The 19,213-nt window shown below is 35.3% G+C and overlaps 2 protein-coding genes across 11 annotated transcripts in view; one reads left to right on the forward strand and one right to left on the reverse strand.

Moving 5' to 3' along the window:
- ASB14 (ankyrin repeat and SOCS box containing 14) overlaps nt 1–5,831 on the forward strand; it is a 20,806-nt gene extending 14,975 nt beyond the window's left edge. For all 7 annotated transcript variants that reach the window (XM_055079494.1, XM_028478741.1, XM_055079495.1 and 4 more), the window contains 2 exons: nt 270–470; nt 5,749–5,831. In XM_055079494.1, coding sequence (XP_054935469.1) covers nt 270–448 — 179 coding nt within the window. In that variant the 3' untranslated portion in view covers nt 449–470; nt 5,749–5,831. The remainder of the gene's footprint in view (nt 1–269; nt 471–5,748) is intronic.
- Nucleotides 1–19,213, reverse strand: part of APPL1 (adaptor protein, phosphotyrosine interacting with PH domain and leucine zipper 1) — a 51,275-nt gene that overhangs the window by 15,732 nt on the left and 16,330 nt on the right. Inside the window, exons 10-22 of one of the 4 annotated variants that reach the window (XR_003676794.2) lie at nt 18,415–18,573; nt 17,535–17,723; nt 15,586–15,628; nt 14,334–14,390; nt 11,790–11,881; nt 11,201–11,383; nt 9,389–9,441; nt 8,614–8,788; nt 8,477–8,513; nt 7,683–7,829; nt 7,047–7,097; nt 6,658–6,768; nt 5,600–5,826 (exon numbers count right to left, since the gene is read on the reverse strand). Coding sequence is in view for 3 of the 4 variants with exons in the window: in XM_024123870.3 (XP_023979638.1) it covers nt 5,680–5,826; nt 6,658–6,768; nt 7,047–7,097; nt 7,683–7,829; nt 8,477–8,513; nt 8,614–8,788; nt 9,389–9,441; nt 11,201–11,383; nt 11,790–11,881; nt 14,334–14,390; nt 15,586–15,628; nt 17,535–17,723; nt 18,415–18,573 (1,444 nt within the window). In the remaining variant the exon portion in view is untranslated. Of the gene's footprint in view, nt 1–5,510; nt 5,827–6,657; nt 6,769–7,046; nt 7,098–7,682; nt 7,830–8,476; nt 8,514–8,613; nt 8,789–9,388; nt 9,442–11,200; nt 11,384–11,789; nt 11,882–14,333; nt 14,391–15,585; nt 15,629–17,534; nt 17,724–18,414; nt 18,574–19,213 lie in introns of those variants that run through there. The other 3 variants (XM_024123870.3, XM_024123871.3, XM_024123872.3) reach the window with 3 other exon arrangements.

Genomic DNA, 19,213 nt, shown 5'->3' on the forward strand with positions numbered 1-19,213 from the left:
TCCCTGGTGGCGCAGTGGTTGAGAGTCCGCCTGCCGATGCAGGGGACACGGGTTCGTGCCCCGGTCCGGGAAGATCCCACATTCCCACATGCCGCGGAGCGGCTGGGCCCGTGAGCCATGGCCGCTGAGCCTGCGCGTCCGGAACCTGTGCCCCGCAGCGGGAGAGGCCACAACAGTGAGAGGCCCGCGTACCGCAAAAAGAAAAAAAAAAAAAAAAAAAAAAAGAGGCAATTCTTTCTTTTGGATAATGTGCCTGTTTTTCATTTTAGCAAACCCTCGCTCCCTGAAACATTTGTGCCGCCTCAAGATCCGGAAGTGTATGGGACGTTTACATTTGCGCTGCCCCATCTTCATGTCATTTCTTCCGTTACCCAATCGTCTAAAGGCATATGTCCTTTACAAAGAATATGACCTTTATGAACAAGGAATTTTCACGGGAACCTGGTAATCAAACTATTCTGGATGAAAAGGTATATAATTCCGCAGATGTCTTTCTTGAAATCTGACTTGTTACATTGATTCATATTTCTCTCTCACTTTACCTAGCAACTAAAATCTCAATGCAGTCTACATTCTTTAAAAAGTCACTCTGAACATAGCCTCTCAACAGATGGCTGGCATTCTGAAAGGCAGTTGTGTAAAAATAAAACCCAAACGGTAAAAATTTCAATTAACTAAGATACATCAGTTCTAATGCTGTATGCATCTTACATTAAATGTATAAATCCACGTTTCTACATGCTCAAAATAATAAATGCTACCTCTGATAATTCAAGATAATTCTTAACAGTAATCCCTCTTATAGAGAAGTACATATATAAAATGTCTTAGTGACTGCAATGAATAAAGTATTGACCCTAGTACATGACCCTAAAATTAGCTGTTCTTGTACAAAAGTCCCAAGGCCAGCTTAGTGTCTGTTTACTTGCAGAGTCCATTACTGAGGTAATTCAGTTAATTGAAAGAGAACCTTCAATTGCGATTTCATCATTAATGGGATACATGCGTTCCTTCTTTCTACAAAACCCTGGCTAAGGGTTGCCATTTATTGGTTAATGTGATCACTAAAAGTGTTTTCAAATGGATGATGGCTTATGATTTCTGTACTGAACCTAGTCCACTACTAGACACAGGGGAGGGGCTCACTGATAGAAGCAGTTATAGGGGTTAGTTTAAAATTTTATTTCTATATATTCTATGCTGCATTTAAGTACAGGTTTCTGTATGTGGAAGGGAGGAAAGAAACTAAGAAGACATTCATTCACCCATACCTGTGTACCATTATAGGGCACATCAACAGAGAGAACAGAGAGGCAGGATGATGACCACAGGCCCAGTCAGTTATAGCTTGATGTTTATATGTTTAGTCTTAGCATACTTTTTTTTTAGCATAATATAGTCCTTCTTAAGGAAACTGAAGTTATACGATTTCTTTCTGATGTAGGAATTCATGGCTATACAGACTATTTCAGTAAGCACAGACTTAAAATTACTAATAATACAGTTTCCACATAAAAAATTTGCAAAATTAGCTGGCATGAACAGTTTTTATTTTTTTAAATCAAATTGTGGTGTCTGTTTATAAATGAGTGCTAGATTATATGTATGTCGATACACAAATATATTTAGGATATACATGCACCTAGATAAATTACATAATTCTGAAGTTAATTTCATCCACTCCCTGGACCTTCTACAAGTGTATACATTTTATAAAATTCAAAACAAATTAAAACAAACTGCCAGTAGAAGAACAGAACTTGGTAAGTGCTACAGGAAACCATAAAGAGCACAGGGAATGAATATGCATTAGTATTAAAACTACGGGCCCAAGCCACTTAAGCTGGTGTATACAATAACCTGACCCTTTAAATTACAGGAATTTCTTTGAATAGGACCCAACATAGCAAGTATACATTGTAACATATCTAGGGTAATTATTGAAAATTCTCTTAATTTTTCTAAAGGAAAAAAGTCACTAAATGTGAATTAGTATTATTTCCCCATAAGTGACATTTTTTTCCCATTTTAGCTGTTATGGAATTGCAGTAGGGTTAGATGTGTAATAACAGTATCATAACAGATTAAGAAAAAGTCCAATTGTTTTATAAACATCATTTGAAATTACTTGGAGAAGTAAAATTCAGAGTATATATCAAATATTTCATACAAAAAAGACTATAAAAAATCATGGACTTTATTATACATTAAAAATCTCCTAACAGCATATTTCCTGAAGCCTTGTCAGGAATACTTATTCTGACAAAATGAAAAAATAAGTCCTTCACTCCACATGTATACCACCATTACATAAAGTTGAGTTTTTCAAATTTAATTCTAAAGGGAAATGAAGAATAATTTTTAATTGTATATGCAGGATTAACAGTATCAGTGAAATAAGAATGAACCAATTCACTTACATTACAAAATCACCGAATATACAAAGTGGTTTTGCACATTAGTTATAACTTAATCCCCAGTTCTCATATTAACCTAAGTAAATTACACGAGTACAGCCACAAGAGATTAGTTAAAAAGTATAATATAGTTCCAGTTTCAAATTATTATGTATTATTAATTAATATGGAAGAAAAAAATCTCATGAAAGAAGAGTAAGCCAAACTTGATAAAAATAAAGTCAAAGGCTTGCTTGCTACAATCAGTGTGTTTGAACATTTAAAGTACAGTTTGAATGCTAGGAGGCTGTTATCAAAACCAATGTTAATATTTTCATTTTATTAATTTGGGTGGCAGAGGCTTTACAAAACACAGGCTCTTACGGTCTGTCAGCAGGTATAAGAAGATTCAAATCTTAAATACTTGCAGTTCCTATATATAACTCAAAATTAACTCAGATGCCTTTACCACATATGATTATATGTTATGTAGAATGGTATGCACACCCTACTATCCTTTCCTCAAGCATAAAAGTAACATAAATTTACCACCCCTAGACTGTGGAATCTGAGAATTCTTTTGAAATTAAACACAAAGTAATCATTGTAGACATGGCAAAAACTAGACTGGGGACTGTGTTCAAGGCAACAGTTTTAGCCCCTTGTTAGCAAGTTTTCCCAATTTTACAAGGGGGAAGGAATAATCAGTTTCCTATCTATTGACTTCACTACCATAGTTACAAAAGTAGTGTTGCCCTAGGTTGCAAGAGTGCCTAGCAGAGTTAGGTAGACTTAATTTCTTTCCTTTTAAAGAATCAGTTAATTTCTAAAACCATTAAGTGCAAGTTCAAGTCTGAGAAAGATATCCCAAAATCTAATTCAATCACCACCAAAGCATCCAAAGCTTGAAGGGATTTCAAAGGGTAACAAAGATCAGCTTTAACATTATGCAGAAATCCATGGGGAGCCTTCTCTAAACAAAACACAGAATTTATTAAAGTTGATCCTTAAATATCTGCAGTAATGGAATCATTCATATGGTTCTACAGTAATGGAACAGAAGTTGAATCATCTAAAACTGTTAAACCCACACATAACTTCTATTTGGCACTGGAAAGCACTTTGGTCTGACCTATGGACATGGGTGTGTTATTGTGGAAATTCCTATCAAAACATGACTTAAAAGGAACCACAAGTCTGTCCAGCATCCCTAAGTCTGCCAGTACCCTTAACTTTAGCCTACACTTTGACCCAGAGTGCTCACCAAGGGCAGTAGTACGCTACCATGCAAAGCACCAGCCTAGTAAAACTGCCTCCTGATGCTGACCACCTTCCCTGCATGGTGGCTGACAAGTTACACCAGAACTAAGTGAGGTGACAACTTTATAGTAAAACAAAAGACTTACTGAAACAAAAAGCTTACTAATTCTCAAAAAGGTCTTAAACGCAGGACTTGCCGTGACTAAGCAAATGCTGACCACAGAAGAAATTTCAATTTCTACAAAAGGAATGATACACAAACTACTGTGAAAGCATTCCCTTTAGCAAGGACAAAATAAACTTTTTTCAAAAAGTATTCCCTAAATTTCTACTTTTTTACTATAGGTTTTGGTAACATAAGGCTTCAAAATAATGATTAAGTAATCATTATTCCCATTTGGCACATGGCTAAAAAAAATCATGATCCTATATATAATTATCTATCCCGTTCCTACAGAAAACAATGTATATACAGTGTGAAACACCCACACTATATTGTGAGAACTATTTGCCATTTCTAAATCAGAACTAAAAAGAAAAAACTGTATGTTAAATAACAAAAGGCTTTTCCCTTGTAAAATTAGTCTTAGTGGCTAATCTCTTGAAAATTTTAAATGCATGACTGTAAAATATTTTATTCAATATATTTAACTTGGCCATATATACTTTTACATGTGAAACACAGGAACATAATTTCTATCAGCAATGTTAAAAAAAAAGTTAAAAGTTAAAAAAAAAAAATCAAGTTTTGACACAGAATTAGGCAGTAGAGAAATGTCATTTTAACCTTGGCACCAGGTTAAAATCCTTCCTGGGTTGACTCTCCTATAACAAGCACTCGATTGCTCTTCAGTCTTTCATGGAATTAGACCTTTCACTCTACTTATTTAAAGAGGACAAGTATTTACAATAATTAGTGCAAATTATTCTATTCTCATATATTATTTGCCTTCACAGATATAAAGTGATGATCAGTATTTTATAAAAACATGGAATTATGAAAATACTGTGGGCTATCAGTCTGAAATTTAAAAGATTACATTTTTAAACTAAATTCTGAGAATTTTTAAGCAGGAAACAATTGCTATAGAACTTCTTTCTAAATGTCACTTGATTTTCAATAAAAATTATTTCACACAATGCAGAAAATACAATGTATCCTGTAACAATATCTTTACATGTTAAATCCTAATCTAAAATGTATCGGAACAAAAAAAAATCCCTTTTAATAAATTCCAAAATCTTATTTTAACCATTACTGCTCTGCAGCAACAATTCAAGTCCCAACCTGAGAACTAAGAATGTGATAATAAAATGCCAAGGGCTGTAGCAATCTTGAACTGAAGACACTTAAGCTTCTTTCCCACTGGCATCAGGTGTAGTACATCAGAGAAATGCGAGCAATCCAAGAAAATGCCCTGAAATCAACAGTACCACCTGCCACAACTTGAAACCTTAAGTCTAAAATCTCTATTCTAATTATTTTGTAAAAGTTCTATTGCACATTTAACATTGTTAAAATATTTGCAAACTTGTAGAATTATCTGTATAAGGATTTTAAACCTATTCAGTCAAAAGCTTCCTCACTGCCAGCAATTGTTCCTAATGAAAGAGAGGGAGCATATCCATGAATATCTGAAGCTGAAGAATAAATGATTTCTTATGGTCACAGCCAATTACAGTGCAAGGTAATAAGTTCACAATTTGAAGGAAGAACAGGCTTGAGCAACTGTAATTCCTCAGCAATCTACTTCAGGGATATGAACAGGTTTCTTTTAGACATGTGGAATTTGAAGTTACTGCATAGAATATTATTTCTAAGGGGAAAAAAAAAATCAATGCAAACCTAAGTTATCAAGGTCCGTCGTAGTTTAAAAAATGAAGTTAAAATAAACAAGCAAATATAAATTTTAGTCTCCTTGATAGTTCAGCATTGTTGTTACCTTGTGCCATTTCACCACAGAAACTGCCAACAAATTCAAAGGGGTGGGAGGCGAATATCAACCAAAAAGTAAGGATAAGTTTATGCTTCTGACTCTCTCTTCTTTCCTTCTTCTCCCAAATCACTCTCTTCTGACTGGCTACTGCTAAGGACAACAAACTGCCCCTCACTACTGGCTTGGTTTGGTCTACTGGAAGCAGCTATCAACCGACTTTGTTCTTCTAAGTCCTAGTGGAAAAGACAGAAAAGAAACTTAAAGTTAATTGTTTGCAATCAAATAGGAAACTAAGCAGTTAAATACATACTTGAGAGCCACTTCAACTCTTGTCATAAATATGTATGCATAATTCTGGCAACTTACTGAAAAGAAAGACTACACACAACCAATGCAACACCAAAGTAAATTTTGACACTTTTCTAGAAAGCCTATAAAAGCCAACATGTCACTCTTCTCCATTTTTATGGCCAACAACTTACATTCAAGCCATCATTATCTCTCATTATAAACTACAGAAAAGGCTCATAATGAATCATTCCACATCCCCTCCCTTCCCTCTAATATATATGTACGTGTGTGTGTGTGTGTGTGTATACACACACACACACACACACACACACAACTACCATTGATGAAAGCCATATATCTCCTCTCAAAAGACCTACTTTGACAGAGACAACCTTCCAGCCTCTTCTGGAATATGTAGTATGTTTGCTAAACAGCAAGTCACACTACATGTCAGTATAACTATAATGTAAACATTGTATCAGAAGACAGATGTCAGGAATTCCCTGGCAGTCCAGTGGTTGGGACTCCGAGCTCTCACAGACGAGGGCCCCGGTTCAATCCCTTGTTGGGAAACTAAGATCCCACAAGCCATGCGGTGCAGCCAAGAAGACAGATGTCATCCTTTTCTGCTATGCTGTGTATGAAGTGGCTGAGCAAGTAGAAACAGACCTTCACTTGAAAATTCCAATATGAAAGTCACAGTGCTGAATTAAGGAAACTCTTCATAAACATCATATCTAGTCAGAGAAGATCTAGACATTAGGACTGCATACCTTTTCAATTTGTTTTTGTTTACTGAGTTCTTTCTGTTGCTTCTCTTTTACTCTCTCTATTTCTTTTTGTTTTTCTGATGCCCTGCGATCCTGAAGACCAGATGAATACAACTAATGAATTAAATATGAAATAACTTTAAATTTTAACTTGTCAATTAATATTACCTTTGTAACCTTTTCAAATTATTATTTGCATTTATATCAGAAAGCACGCCAAAAATTTACATTGTAATGTTAGCCATTTATCCAAATTCTAAATGCTATGTATCAGCAATAGCATCTATTGTTAACCTTGCATAGCAAAATCATTTTTATTTACTTGCTAATATGAAAGATCTTATATTACTTTAGTTAACATTCTTAGATAATTAAGTGTCTTGGATTCTTACCAGTTCTGCATGCAAAGCTATCTGTTTTGCCAGTCCAACAGAATCACAAATCTAAACGGGGAACAAGTAAGAAAAACTCAGGCAGTTCTTACATCAAAGCAATAATTTCAAGTATCCAAATGGCTGGTGTAACTAGTTTTATAACTCATTTTAATACACTGCTTCAAACAAAAGCTGATTTAAGAATGTTCCAGCCCCAAAAACAATCCTTTGTGTATTTTCTTCAGAGCCTGTGAGCTCCCACTGCTGGCTCTCACCTCTTTCACATACCCCACTTCTTGCTATCTTAAATTCATTAATGAGATGGTAAAGTCACAAAGAACAAAACAAGCAGCTACTGCTGCTACTCTAAGATGAAGACATTTGAAAATGGCTGATTATGGGAATATTTTGCATTCCCAGGATAAGTTAACGAAGCCAGAAGATTGCAACAGCTATCAATGGCCAGGAAGATACAGGTTTGTAGAGTCAGATGGCCCAACCCATCAGCTCAGCTCTCTTCAAAACAAGAGGCTTTGGTCAAGCAACTCAGTTGGACTAGGCAAAGTTTCTGGAGTTTTTCTCCAGAAATTTTAGTAAGAACTTTGACTATGACACGTATTTCACAGCAGAAACATGTTTTGAAAAGCCACGTACCTTTTCACCCTCATTGTTTGATTCAAATATATAGCAGACTGATGACAGATTACTTTCACTTCTCCCTCCTGATGTCCGAAGAACAAATCCAAAAAGCCTCTTATTTTCCTGGTGTGTAGCATACAAAACTACACTGGGTAATGGAAACTGCCACAGAAAACATCAGAAGCAAACATGAAATTTTTCAAACCATTAAAACAGCCCTCTTATATATGACAAACTCATGTACTAAGTTATTTAATATCCTAAATAGAACATTAGAGTCAATTGCTTTTCTTAGCTGAATGGTAATCCAAGAACAAACAATGTCATATTTGGTTTGGATTGTCAGGAAAATTAAAAGGTTGTTGAATACTGAATTTGTTTTATTAGTCATTAACACATTTTACAAATTCAAATTCAGTAACAAAAATGGTCTATATTATTAAATGATTAAATAGAAGCACATGCCTGCAGCTATTTCAAAACAGATAATTATAAAATAAACTCAATCATGTTGGCCTTTTAATCCCTTAATTTAATTTTTAGTTTCTTTAGTGTATGATATATGCTCCCTAACTGAGGGATAAATATAGATACTAAGTATCACACCAGATTGCATTGATTCTTTAAGTTACATGGAATGTTACAACTTTTTTGTAGAGATAGCCATAGACTCAATTATAACACCCTAAAGACCAATCATAATTCATGCTACCATATCTGAATATACAGAATCAGGATTATTATAAAGATGTAAGATGTGTATATGTACAAAGAGACTTAAAATAAAGCTTTAAACATGCAGAACTCACCATGAGCCTTGTAACTTGTGTCTGTGGATCAATTAACCTAAAATAATAATTAAAAATTTGGGAGACAAATTTTAATTAGGCTAAAATTATGTAAACATTTTTTCCTACAGTTTTTTGAGGGACAGGTTACTACTTACTTTAAACAATCACAAGAGACTAATAAATGTGATTCTGTCATACGAAAGATGTTATGGATGGCCCGGGCAGCTAAGATTTGGCGCATTGTTTCATAAACAACATCTGGATTGTCATCTGATTTCACCTCCATAGAACCAAGGAATCGGACAATAAACAACTGATGAAGAATAGAATCTACAACAAAACAAGGTACATTATGTATTTTTAAATCCCAAATTTCTTTTCCTAAGGAATAAAATACACTGCTTTCTTTAGGTTTTCCAATGAAAAATTCAACATAGCAGAAGCATTTAGAAATAACTCCTAACTACAGTGTTCATCTTATAGAAGAATTAAGATCTCAAACTCAAATAGCAAAAGGTTATGCTTCGGCAATTGGTACTTCTGAGTTAAAAAGAATTCCTTTTACTATGCTTACAGCTTTTCTGTAAGTTTGAAATTATATCAAAGTAAATAGCTATGGGAAAAAGGTAAAAAAAGTTATGCTCCAAAACCAGAAGAAAACAGCTGTTAGAAAAAGGTCAAAGGATATCATATGGAATGAGAATTTGACTATGAGGGCAAAAGTATCATAATCTATAATTTTGTGTGAATAATGAAATCTTAAGTTTGATTAAGTTCTGTTGCTTTAAATGTACTATGAGTGAAAAGAGAAAACTGTGAAGTATAGATACCATTAAAACAGCATACAGCAAAACAAATGTAAACATCAAATTCTTCACAGTTTACTGCTCTCAGAATTTCTAAAATATAAGAATACTACACTTGTTTTACCTTCAGTTTCAGACTTTGTACCTCCTCCAGATTCTCCAAATGGATTTGTACGCCTGAAAAGTATTTTAAAAAATTACGAACCAGAGGTCAGTTACCATGAGCCACATGGAAGGAATCTCAATCATTGAACCCAGAGTTAAAAACTAAAAGTCACAAAACCTTGTACATACATTTTTAAAACGCTCCAAAATACCCCTTCCTGTTAAGGAACACTACCGATGACCAACTTACTTGTGATGAAGGCCTCTGCCCTCACACTAAGTTAACAGGCTGAACTCAAAGTTGCTATATTTTAGAAGATGTGGACAGATTGCATGTTTAGCCATAGACACACAAAAATCAACATTATAATAAAACATGTTGCAAAAGTTCTTGAATTTAAATGAAGTAGGACAGAGGAAGGCTAATTTAGCTTCAACTTTAGATACATGAGAAAAATGCCAGGAATTTCCTTGGATTGTAAAAAACCTTTTTTTAGGTCCTCTAAGTACATGTCACAAGTTAACTATGATAATTTGAACATTTTCTAGTTTTAAACCTGTATTTCCCAAGGCATACATAACAGAATGCAAGAAGCAAAGCTAACTAGAGATGGAAGCTCCCTCCCTCCTTAGTGTGCATGGCTCATGACACACCCACAATGAAGGAAGAAAAGTACAATCCAAAGTAGGTTTTACAGACAAACAGAGAGCTAAGTGGTTCTAAAATAACACTGGCTTTAAGATAACATGAAATTGATCTCCCTAATACATGTCTGACCTATCATATCAAATGCTAAGTATATTTCTGTGATCAAGAGTAAATTATCTTTTCTTGGTCACGGCCATGTATATCCAAATTACTACATTATCAATTTATTAGGTGCCCCACCTACTTAATAAATGATTGGCCTTAAGCCACATTTCCTTCATCCATAGCCAAAGAAAAATTTTAACTGCTTTGACAAGGATTTCTCATTATATAAACAAAAGATAATTCATTAATAATTCATAGCATGACAATGTTTTAGTTCCTTCCTGGAGATTTCTTATTCTGACACAAGATCACTTTTTTTTTTTTTTTTTTAGTTGTGGCATGCGGGTTTCTTAGTTGCATCATGCGGACTTCTTAGTTGTGGCATGCATGTGGGATCTAGTTCCCCAACCAGGGATCGAAGGCAGGCCCCCTGCATTGGAAGCACAGAGTCCTACCCACTGGACCACCAGGGAAGTCCCCTAGATAACGTTTTCTAATAAACCTGTAGCACATGTATTACTCTCAAGAATTTTAAAAATATTGTCATGACGTAAAAATAGGACCGTCAACTTTCTTCTGTAATTTTAAGAGTAAATACCTTAGAAGTAGATCTGATAAACAATTCAGAATTGAGTATTTTTGGTCCTCTTTTTTGTTTTCTTTGCGGTACGCGGACCCCTCACTGTTGTGACCTCTCCTGTTGCGGAGCACAGGCTCCGGACGCGCAGGCTCAGCGGCCATGGCTCACCGGCCTAGCCGCTCCGCGGCATGTGGGATCCTCCTGGACCGGGGCACGAACCCGTGTCCCCTGCATCGGCAGGCAGACTCTCAACCACTGTGCCACCAGGGAAGCCCCCAGAATTGAGTATTTTTAAAACTAAATTATCTTAACTCATATAACTGAGGCAAAAAACAGAGAAAAGGCTGCATGATTCTTCTCCAACTATCAAAATTCTGTTAGGTAATTAAACAAAGAAAGTAAAACATAGCTGATGCACAAGATATATGAGAGATGGCTCTCAACTGTAGAAATTGGCTCATAAGCCTTACAGCCCTACAGACCTGCCTATCACCCACCTGCCTCCCTGGCCAGAGGCTTTTGCCTGGCCAGGCTGATCTTCACACACAGGAGAAATGATGTCAAACTGTATTGGGGTGTCTGGGGCAACGAGAGAATCTAGAGAGAGGGCAGCCAAATTTGTGGACTCAGATCCTATGGATCCTGAACTGCTGGTTCGAGCTGTCAGTGGCCGAGATTGTCTAAGCACAGAAGAAAACAAGAAGGCATTGCATTTAGTTTGCTCTTTTGGAAATTAAACACTTAAACTATGAGAAAAGAAAATACAATTTTATAAGTCGATGAGAACAAATTTTAATAAACACAATCCCAAATCACAGCTACTTTGTCAAAAGACTTTATCAAAAGACTTCTTTCTTTCCAATTACTAAATTCAGAAACATAAATCACTTTAACCTAGAGGTAAACACAAGGGAAATTTGGAATCATCATTTATTTAGCACTCTTGCTAGTAAATTTACCAATTTGAAATACATTTTCTAGAACTATTTCGTACTAATGTAACTAGCACTGCTAAAATCAAAGTGTTTGCTAACACTTTCAATAGCCCATATAGTTCTTTAAATAGCCCACAGTCTGGTAACTCACCCTGCTGGCCGCAGGCTCTCGTGCCTCTGCTGGAAAGACGGGGAAGGAGTGACAGCTTCCAAAGCTGACTGATTTACTCGTGCAGCAATTTCCTATTTTTTTTTTTTAAAAAGGACTAATTAGTAAAGCAAGAAAACCAAAAGTTTAAATATAACTCTCTGAACTGTCAGAATGTCCTTGAGTTACACTTAAAATGTAAATTGAAGTTACTAAAGTAGTTCCACATTCTCTTGTCTTAGTATTAAGACACATAATTAACTTCACAACATTATAACTTAAGTTTCCTCTTACTTCCTGTAAATCTAGGGGGAAAATATGACTTTTTTCTACTAATATACATAATAGGAAATATTTTTTCTTCAAATTATAACTATCAAATTTTTTTTAGATTAAGGTTTGTATTGCTAGCACCTAGTACAGTGCCTAGCATATGGGCACTCAAATTTGCTAAATAAAGAAATTTAAAAGGAGTAGGAAATAGTCACAAAATATTAAAGTATTTTATAACTATGATGCTGAAGTTTTCATGATTTTCCGGAATGTATTTATGCTCAGAAATATCTGTGTATTTATTAGTAAAGTTATCATGGATATTTTCAGGCCAAATTTGAAAAAAAGCTTTCCATAAGAAATATTTTTAAACTTATTAAAATATTAAACTTATTAAATAATTTAAAACTTATTATTTAAAACACAAGCTAAATAAAATAGCATGTACATTAGAAAAAAATAATCACAAAACATTTTTGCACTTCTGTGTCTTAGCAAAAGTATGAAGACAATACCACAAATTGATCAAAATTTCTTCTCTTGTTAATATAAATAAAATAATTCTGGATAATCTGGAAAATATTAAAACTCTGACTTCTGATAATTGGCAGGAAAGTACAATAAGCCTGACTTATTCAAATCCAAACACTATATTCCCTTTGTATTCCCTAGGTATTAACAAGTCATCTAATTTGCATTTTAATTTTTTGTTTTTTCCAAGTGACATAACAGAAAGAAAAAGCAAGATTGGCAGGAGATCAAGTTACTAAAAGCAGAAGACTTCTCTACAGTTAGCACTGATATTCTTAGATTAAACTCATTAGATCATTATAAAACTAACAGAAATAACTAATATTTTTCAGGTCATGAGATTTTGCTTCTTTAGTTCTAAACTTTTTTCCTAGGCATTCAAATCATATGTGTCTTGGATGGCACCTCAAAACCATTATGGTAAAAACAGAACTCTTCTCTTCCAAATTGTTCTTCCCTTCATTTGGGCTTAAAACCTGGAAGTCATCTTTGTCTCCTTCATCCTTTATATTGGTCAGTTTCTTCATCCTTTACATCGGTCAGTTACTAACTAGTCCAGCCAATTTCTTTTTACCTGTTTCTATGATTCATTCTTCTCTCCTCCCTCAGGTTACCACCATGTTCAGACCCTCAATTCGTGCCTAAACTATAATGGCCTCCTACATGTCCCCCAACAGTCCTGTCTAATTAACCACTACACCAACAACAGTTTAAGACTTAGAAGGGTAGGGATTCCTAGAGAAATTAGCGCCGATCTGCCTCAACTGAAACCGTAACCCCCACCCCCAGCCTCCCAGCAGCCCCAAACAGCCCTGGGAGGCAGCCGGGTTCACAGCCTAGCTGGGCCTACCAAGACTGGCAGAGGTCAGATGGCTCCTCTCTTAAACCAAGTCTCTTCCCAGCTACACTGCAGTTAGGACTCACTGGTCTTCCAGAGTTCTCTGCACCCCGGGTTCTGCCTGCATGTTTGGACTGCATCTACAACTCTGTCTACACTGCTGAGTTCATCTGATTTGATACCCACTATTCAAAGCATAACTGGCAAAACCTGAGAGTTCAGGCTGCCTCACCCCAGACCTACTGAAACGTAATATGCATTTTAACAAGGTCCCCAGGTGATCTGTATGCACATTTCAGTTTTCTATTATTCTCCAACAAGACCTTTCAATTCTAATTATACAAGTAATTTCACAAACACAACATTTCTGCATTTGTGCTTTTGTTTTTATTCTCTTATCTACAGTGTCTTCTCTTTTCCTCAAAATTTGGACAAATCCTACCTAGCTCAGGTTTCTGCCATCTCCAGAGTTTTCTCTAAAACTAAAATCCACACTGATCTTAATATTCTGAAATCTTAAGCTTTCAGTCATCACCATACACTTTCAATTTATATGAAATGTTACTTAAAGTTTTAGTTTTCTCTTCCCCACATACATAAGCTCCTGGAGGGCAGAGGCCATGGCCTATTTTTCTTCTATATCCCCTTTCTCCATGGTGCTCAACATGGTGCTAAACACAAGGTTGATGTCTACTTACATTTGTTGGTTGACTGATTTCAGTACGTTCTGAAATAATTTACTGTTCTAGGAAGACCAGATACTCATTCTATTCATGATATATGAAAGTTGCCCATTCAAGGGCAAATTAAAAGATTACAGAACTTGAGAAAATACAATAAAAGCCATATAAACCACAGAATTATTCAATTTTGCCAGATATGGATACATAAAATAAAAATATTACCTCTGGGTTTTCACTTAAATATATCTGTTTAGATATATTATTTATTGTACAGATCCACTGCAAGAGGAAAAAATAGAAAAATACGATTAATATTTTTTTCTACAATGCTTCCCTTCTAAAAGAGAATGTTTAATATTTAACTGACATAGAAGTTTCACTAGAAGAATAACATATAATCTTTCTTATGAGATAAATACCTTCCTATATACAAAAACATATATATGTACAACATATGAAGGTATAACAGAACACTGAACAGATCTGTTATTTTTAAATCCCAAATTTATTTCATACAAGGAAATAAAAAATATAGCTATCATGTTAAACTGTAATTTAATAGTCTATATTTATCTTTTTATATCACACCCCCCTCTAATCCCCACCAAATAAGACAGTCTGGACTCAGATATCATGATTAATACCAATGTAAAAAAAGTTAAGAGCTAAATATATTCCTTGTGAATGTATTTTACATACTTCCCTTTCAGGTTTATAAATAACACAGAAAACACTCTCTGCCCCACATCCTCTGCTTCACTCTCAAGTATTCCAGTGCCTGAGGAGCCTCACAAAGCTAACCTAATATTCTGTTTGGTAAACCCTGCAAAGAACAGACGTATGTCTGTATTCCTCAGAGACCAGAAGTAGGTTTTAATACCTACTCTTTTCCATAAGAAGTAAATAAAAGTTGATCTCTACATAATTTCTAACCTTGTCTTTTACCAACACAATTATATAACAACTTACCTTCCATATTTGGTGAACGACAAGTAAAAATGGAGCCAAAAACAAAAGACTCATGAGGAAGAACAAACACTCCCAAATTTTTGTTTTTTTGTCTTTCATTTCCCCAAGGTTTTAAGCTTTAGTTGCTTCCTGCCATGCTACATCTGCCACTATATTCTTAATGCAGCAAATACTGTCTCAGAGAGTTGGTAAGAGAGGGGAATAGATTAAACTCGCCTCATGATACTAACAGCCTGCCAGAAAGCAGCAGTCACAAGGTCATTTCTGAATTTGAGCTTTTAAAAAGACAGCAAAAGATGATCTCTAAGGTCCCTCCTTAGAGGTCCAGTTGTAAAATTCCATGTGAAACTTAAGAATGTTGCTTGAGGACAACAGACTTTTATGAAAAAAAGATTTGTAATTAACTAGGATTTTCCAAATTTCTATAATGAACACATCAATATGTTTTGTCATCAGAAAAATATCTTAAGATGATGCTGAAGAAATTAAGTAGATAAAATTTTACCTCTTCATGGTCTTTTTTACTTTCTGCTTGCAAAATTGAAGACCTGAAAAAAAAGGGAAAAAGTTTGACAGTCAACTTTTTTCTAAAGTACTTTTAACATGAGTGAGACATTTTTATCTTTAAAGATACACATCAGTATGAAACAAACAAACAGAAAACACATAACCAACCAGTATCTTAAGGAAAGGAGACTATCAGAGGTATCAGGACTCAGATTTTAACAACTCTTGACTTTGTCTATCTATGCCAAGATGTACCAAAAAAGAAATGTGCTGGTTTTCAGAAGGAAGCCTATAACAAAGGTACATTGACACTAAGACAATGCATTTCAACTTTCTGACACTTACCATATATATTTCAAACATAAATCAGTGGTCCTAATAGAAAATACTAATTTTACTTCATTATTTATTATTTTTCCTTGAATATGGTTAAGTAAAACTTTTCAACATATTAATCACTAACATAGGGATATGTAGCTTTTCTATAGATGTTAATATTGTAAGAGTTAGAAAAAAATTTTTTTCACTAACTTTGAATCACACCAGGAATGTGAAATGGGAAATCATGTTAAGCATTAGCAAAAAACTGGAAATACAAAAATGTAAATACAACCAGTAATGTTAACAGTTTGGTAATTTTGACAAATGAACAAAGGGACTCCCAACATCCAGTGTGATAAATGACACACAGTAATTGACATTCATTGTATGTTTATAGAAGGAATATGAAATAAACATTCAGTATTTCCTCAACTATTTTAAAAATGTACTTAGAATAAAAAATAAAAACTGTAAGGCAATGACTAAAAAGTTAATTATTGCTTCTGGTTAATGACATTATAGCTTTTTTTCATACATCTTTTTGTATTTTTCTGTGCTTCTCAAAAATTTGTTTTAGGGCTTCCCTGGTGGCGCAGTGGTTGAGAATCCGCCTGCCGATGCAGGGGACACGGGTTCGTGCCCCAGTCCGGGAAGATCCCATATGCCGCAGAGCGGCTAGGCCCGTGAGCCATGGCCGCTGAGCCTGCGCATCCGGAGCCTGTGCTCCACAACGGGAGAGGCCACAACAGTGAGAGGCCCGCATACCGCAAAAAAAAAAAAAAAAAATTTGTTTTAAAAGCTGCTCTATGGGATTCTTGTTTAATGCAAAGGTAATAGAAGTTTAAAAAATGGCACGTAAACATTAATGGCCTAAATAATTAATTTGATCAGAAATATTTGATTAACATTTAAAAATATTATTATTAGCACCTACTACATGCTAGGCACATTACATATGTTAGATTTCTATTCTACATAACAATTCACAAAATAGAAATGAAGGACCCCCACCTCCATTTTACATGTAGAAAAATGAAGCTCAGAGAGGTCAGGTAACTTGTCTAACACTGCAAAGTAGGTAGTGGATCCAGAATTTGAACTTTCTGACCCCAAGGTTGGAGCTCTTTTTTTTTTTGGTACGCGGGCCTCTCACTGTTGTGGCCTCTCCCATTGCGGAGCGCAGGTTCAGCGGCCATGGCTCACAGGCCCAGCCGCTCCGCGGCATGTGGGGTCTTCCGGGACCAGGGCACGAACCCGTGTCCCCTGCATCGGCAGGCGGACTCTCAACCACTGCGCCACCAGGGAAGCCCCAAGGTTGGAGCTCTTTCCACGAACTTGTGCTGCCTTCCCCATACCATGCTGGATTTTCAGTGACCAGTCTCTTAACATGAAATCCCAGGTCTTTACCACATAAACTTGCTTTGACAACCTCAAAATATTAAGCCATCATTTATCTAAGTCAAAAAGGAAAATTCAACTAATTTCTACAAGATTAAAAAGAAAATTATCTTAATACGTAATAATTCTAAAATACGTGTACAATGTCCAAGTGAAAAGGAATTATCCTACATTTCAGTAGTTTAAAATATGACAGATTTTTTTTTAATAGTAGGGAAAAATACTAACTTTTTGCCATCAAAAGAAGTGATCTGAAAACAGTATCGCCTGTCTTCACAGTCCACAGCCATTACTGAACAGTTGTCTATGTCCATGGCCAGGCCTCCTGCTACGTCCCCACGGGCCTGACTCATTAGGTTTCCACCCTGTGTGAAGTAAAACTGTCTGTCCCAGGTAGATGACACCAAGCCTGTTTTACTAAATGAAGAAAGTACATTCACTCTTTAATAACAACACACCAAAAATCCCATCATCAGCCAGAAACAAGATAAAGATAAAGCACATCACAAAGAACCACCGTGCAAAAAGGCACTAAGGTGCCTAGAAAATATAAAAATCAGGTTTTCAGTTTCTAAAATAAATTCACGTAAACTGACCCACTTGTGTGATTGTGCATGTATATATTTCCAAAACAAGGCTGGAAATGATCAAATTACAGCTGTATGATGCTCCATAAAATACAGTCCAACTATTTCAAGGGAATAAATTCAAAACAAAAGAATTTATTTCACTGCTAGGGTTAACTTGCTTTATCCTATCTTCAAGTAAAAACTAAAATTTGACTTGATGGTGTAATTACATATATTTTAAAGTACGACAATGATATTTAATAGCATTCACATGTTATGCTAGATTGATTGAACTCAAATTGGTTTCACTTTTTAAAATAATTCTAAATCATTTGATAAATATCTAAATAGAATTTTACTTTTGAAAATTATTCATGTACCTCATCTGTCAAAAAGTTGGCATAAATACTAACAGTGGTATTAGTAAAAAGATTCAACATTTAGTAAAATCGGAACAGTTTGGAGATATCATTTATTATATTCACTTCCTATTACCTTAATTGATACACAATATGTGAAAATAACAATAGTTTTCTTACTTCCTAGCATTAAGGTATCCAGCCTTTCGGGTTAAGTTTCGATTAACAGGAAATTTTGTGGGATCTGGGTCAGGCACATACAAGGGGTCACTGGCTACTTCCAAATCCTCTATTGTCTGCTGCATGGTCTCTACATCACTGTCCATTTCCCTGCGAACACTAACAGAGGGAACAGATTATTTACTGCAAACTACAACAGACAAAGAACTCCTTACCCATCTTATTTATCTGTATATTTGTTCTGTATATATTTTCCTAAAGAGAACAGCAGTGGCATGGGTGGTTAAAGTGGCGTGTTATAAAGCAGCTTTACGTTTTACTTGAAACTTAGATATTTGGGAACAATACCAAATTCCAAAACTAATGAAGCCACACTGAATGACTCATACTTTGGAGGAATTTTCAAACTGCTCTGTCCTGCGCGTTTAAAACAATAATCATTTTCATCTCCCTCCATATCGCAGATTAACCACATCACTGCTCAGACTCTGAACCTGATTAGAACTACTTTCTCTGTCTCTTTAATCTCTCATGGCTTGCAAAGCAAGATTTATTTAGTACTCTCCCATCTATCCCCTACAATTCAGATAACTGTGAAGATAATTCACTTATGGATAATTACTATTATGTGTCTGCTGTATTCAGACATAAAACCTAGTCTACAATCAATAAAATACCATCAGACTTGACACTGTTATGAAATTCAGAGTTCAAATTCTGTGGAAAAGATGGTGAGAAAACCAAGAAGCATCCACAAGCCACTCGAGAAACACTTTCACGGCAGGGACTATAGCCCCTC

Source organism: Physeter macrocephalus, chromosome 18 (genome assembly GCF_002837175.3).
Source record: "Physeter macrocephalus isolate SW-GA chromosome 18, ASM283717v5, whole genome shotgun sequence".
Classification (NCBI taxonomy): domain Eukaryota; kingdom Metazoa; phylum Chordata; class Mammalia; order Artiodactyla; family Physeteridae; genus Physeter; species Physeter macrocephalus.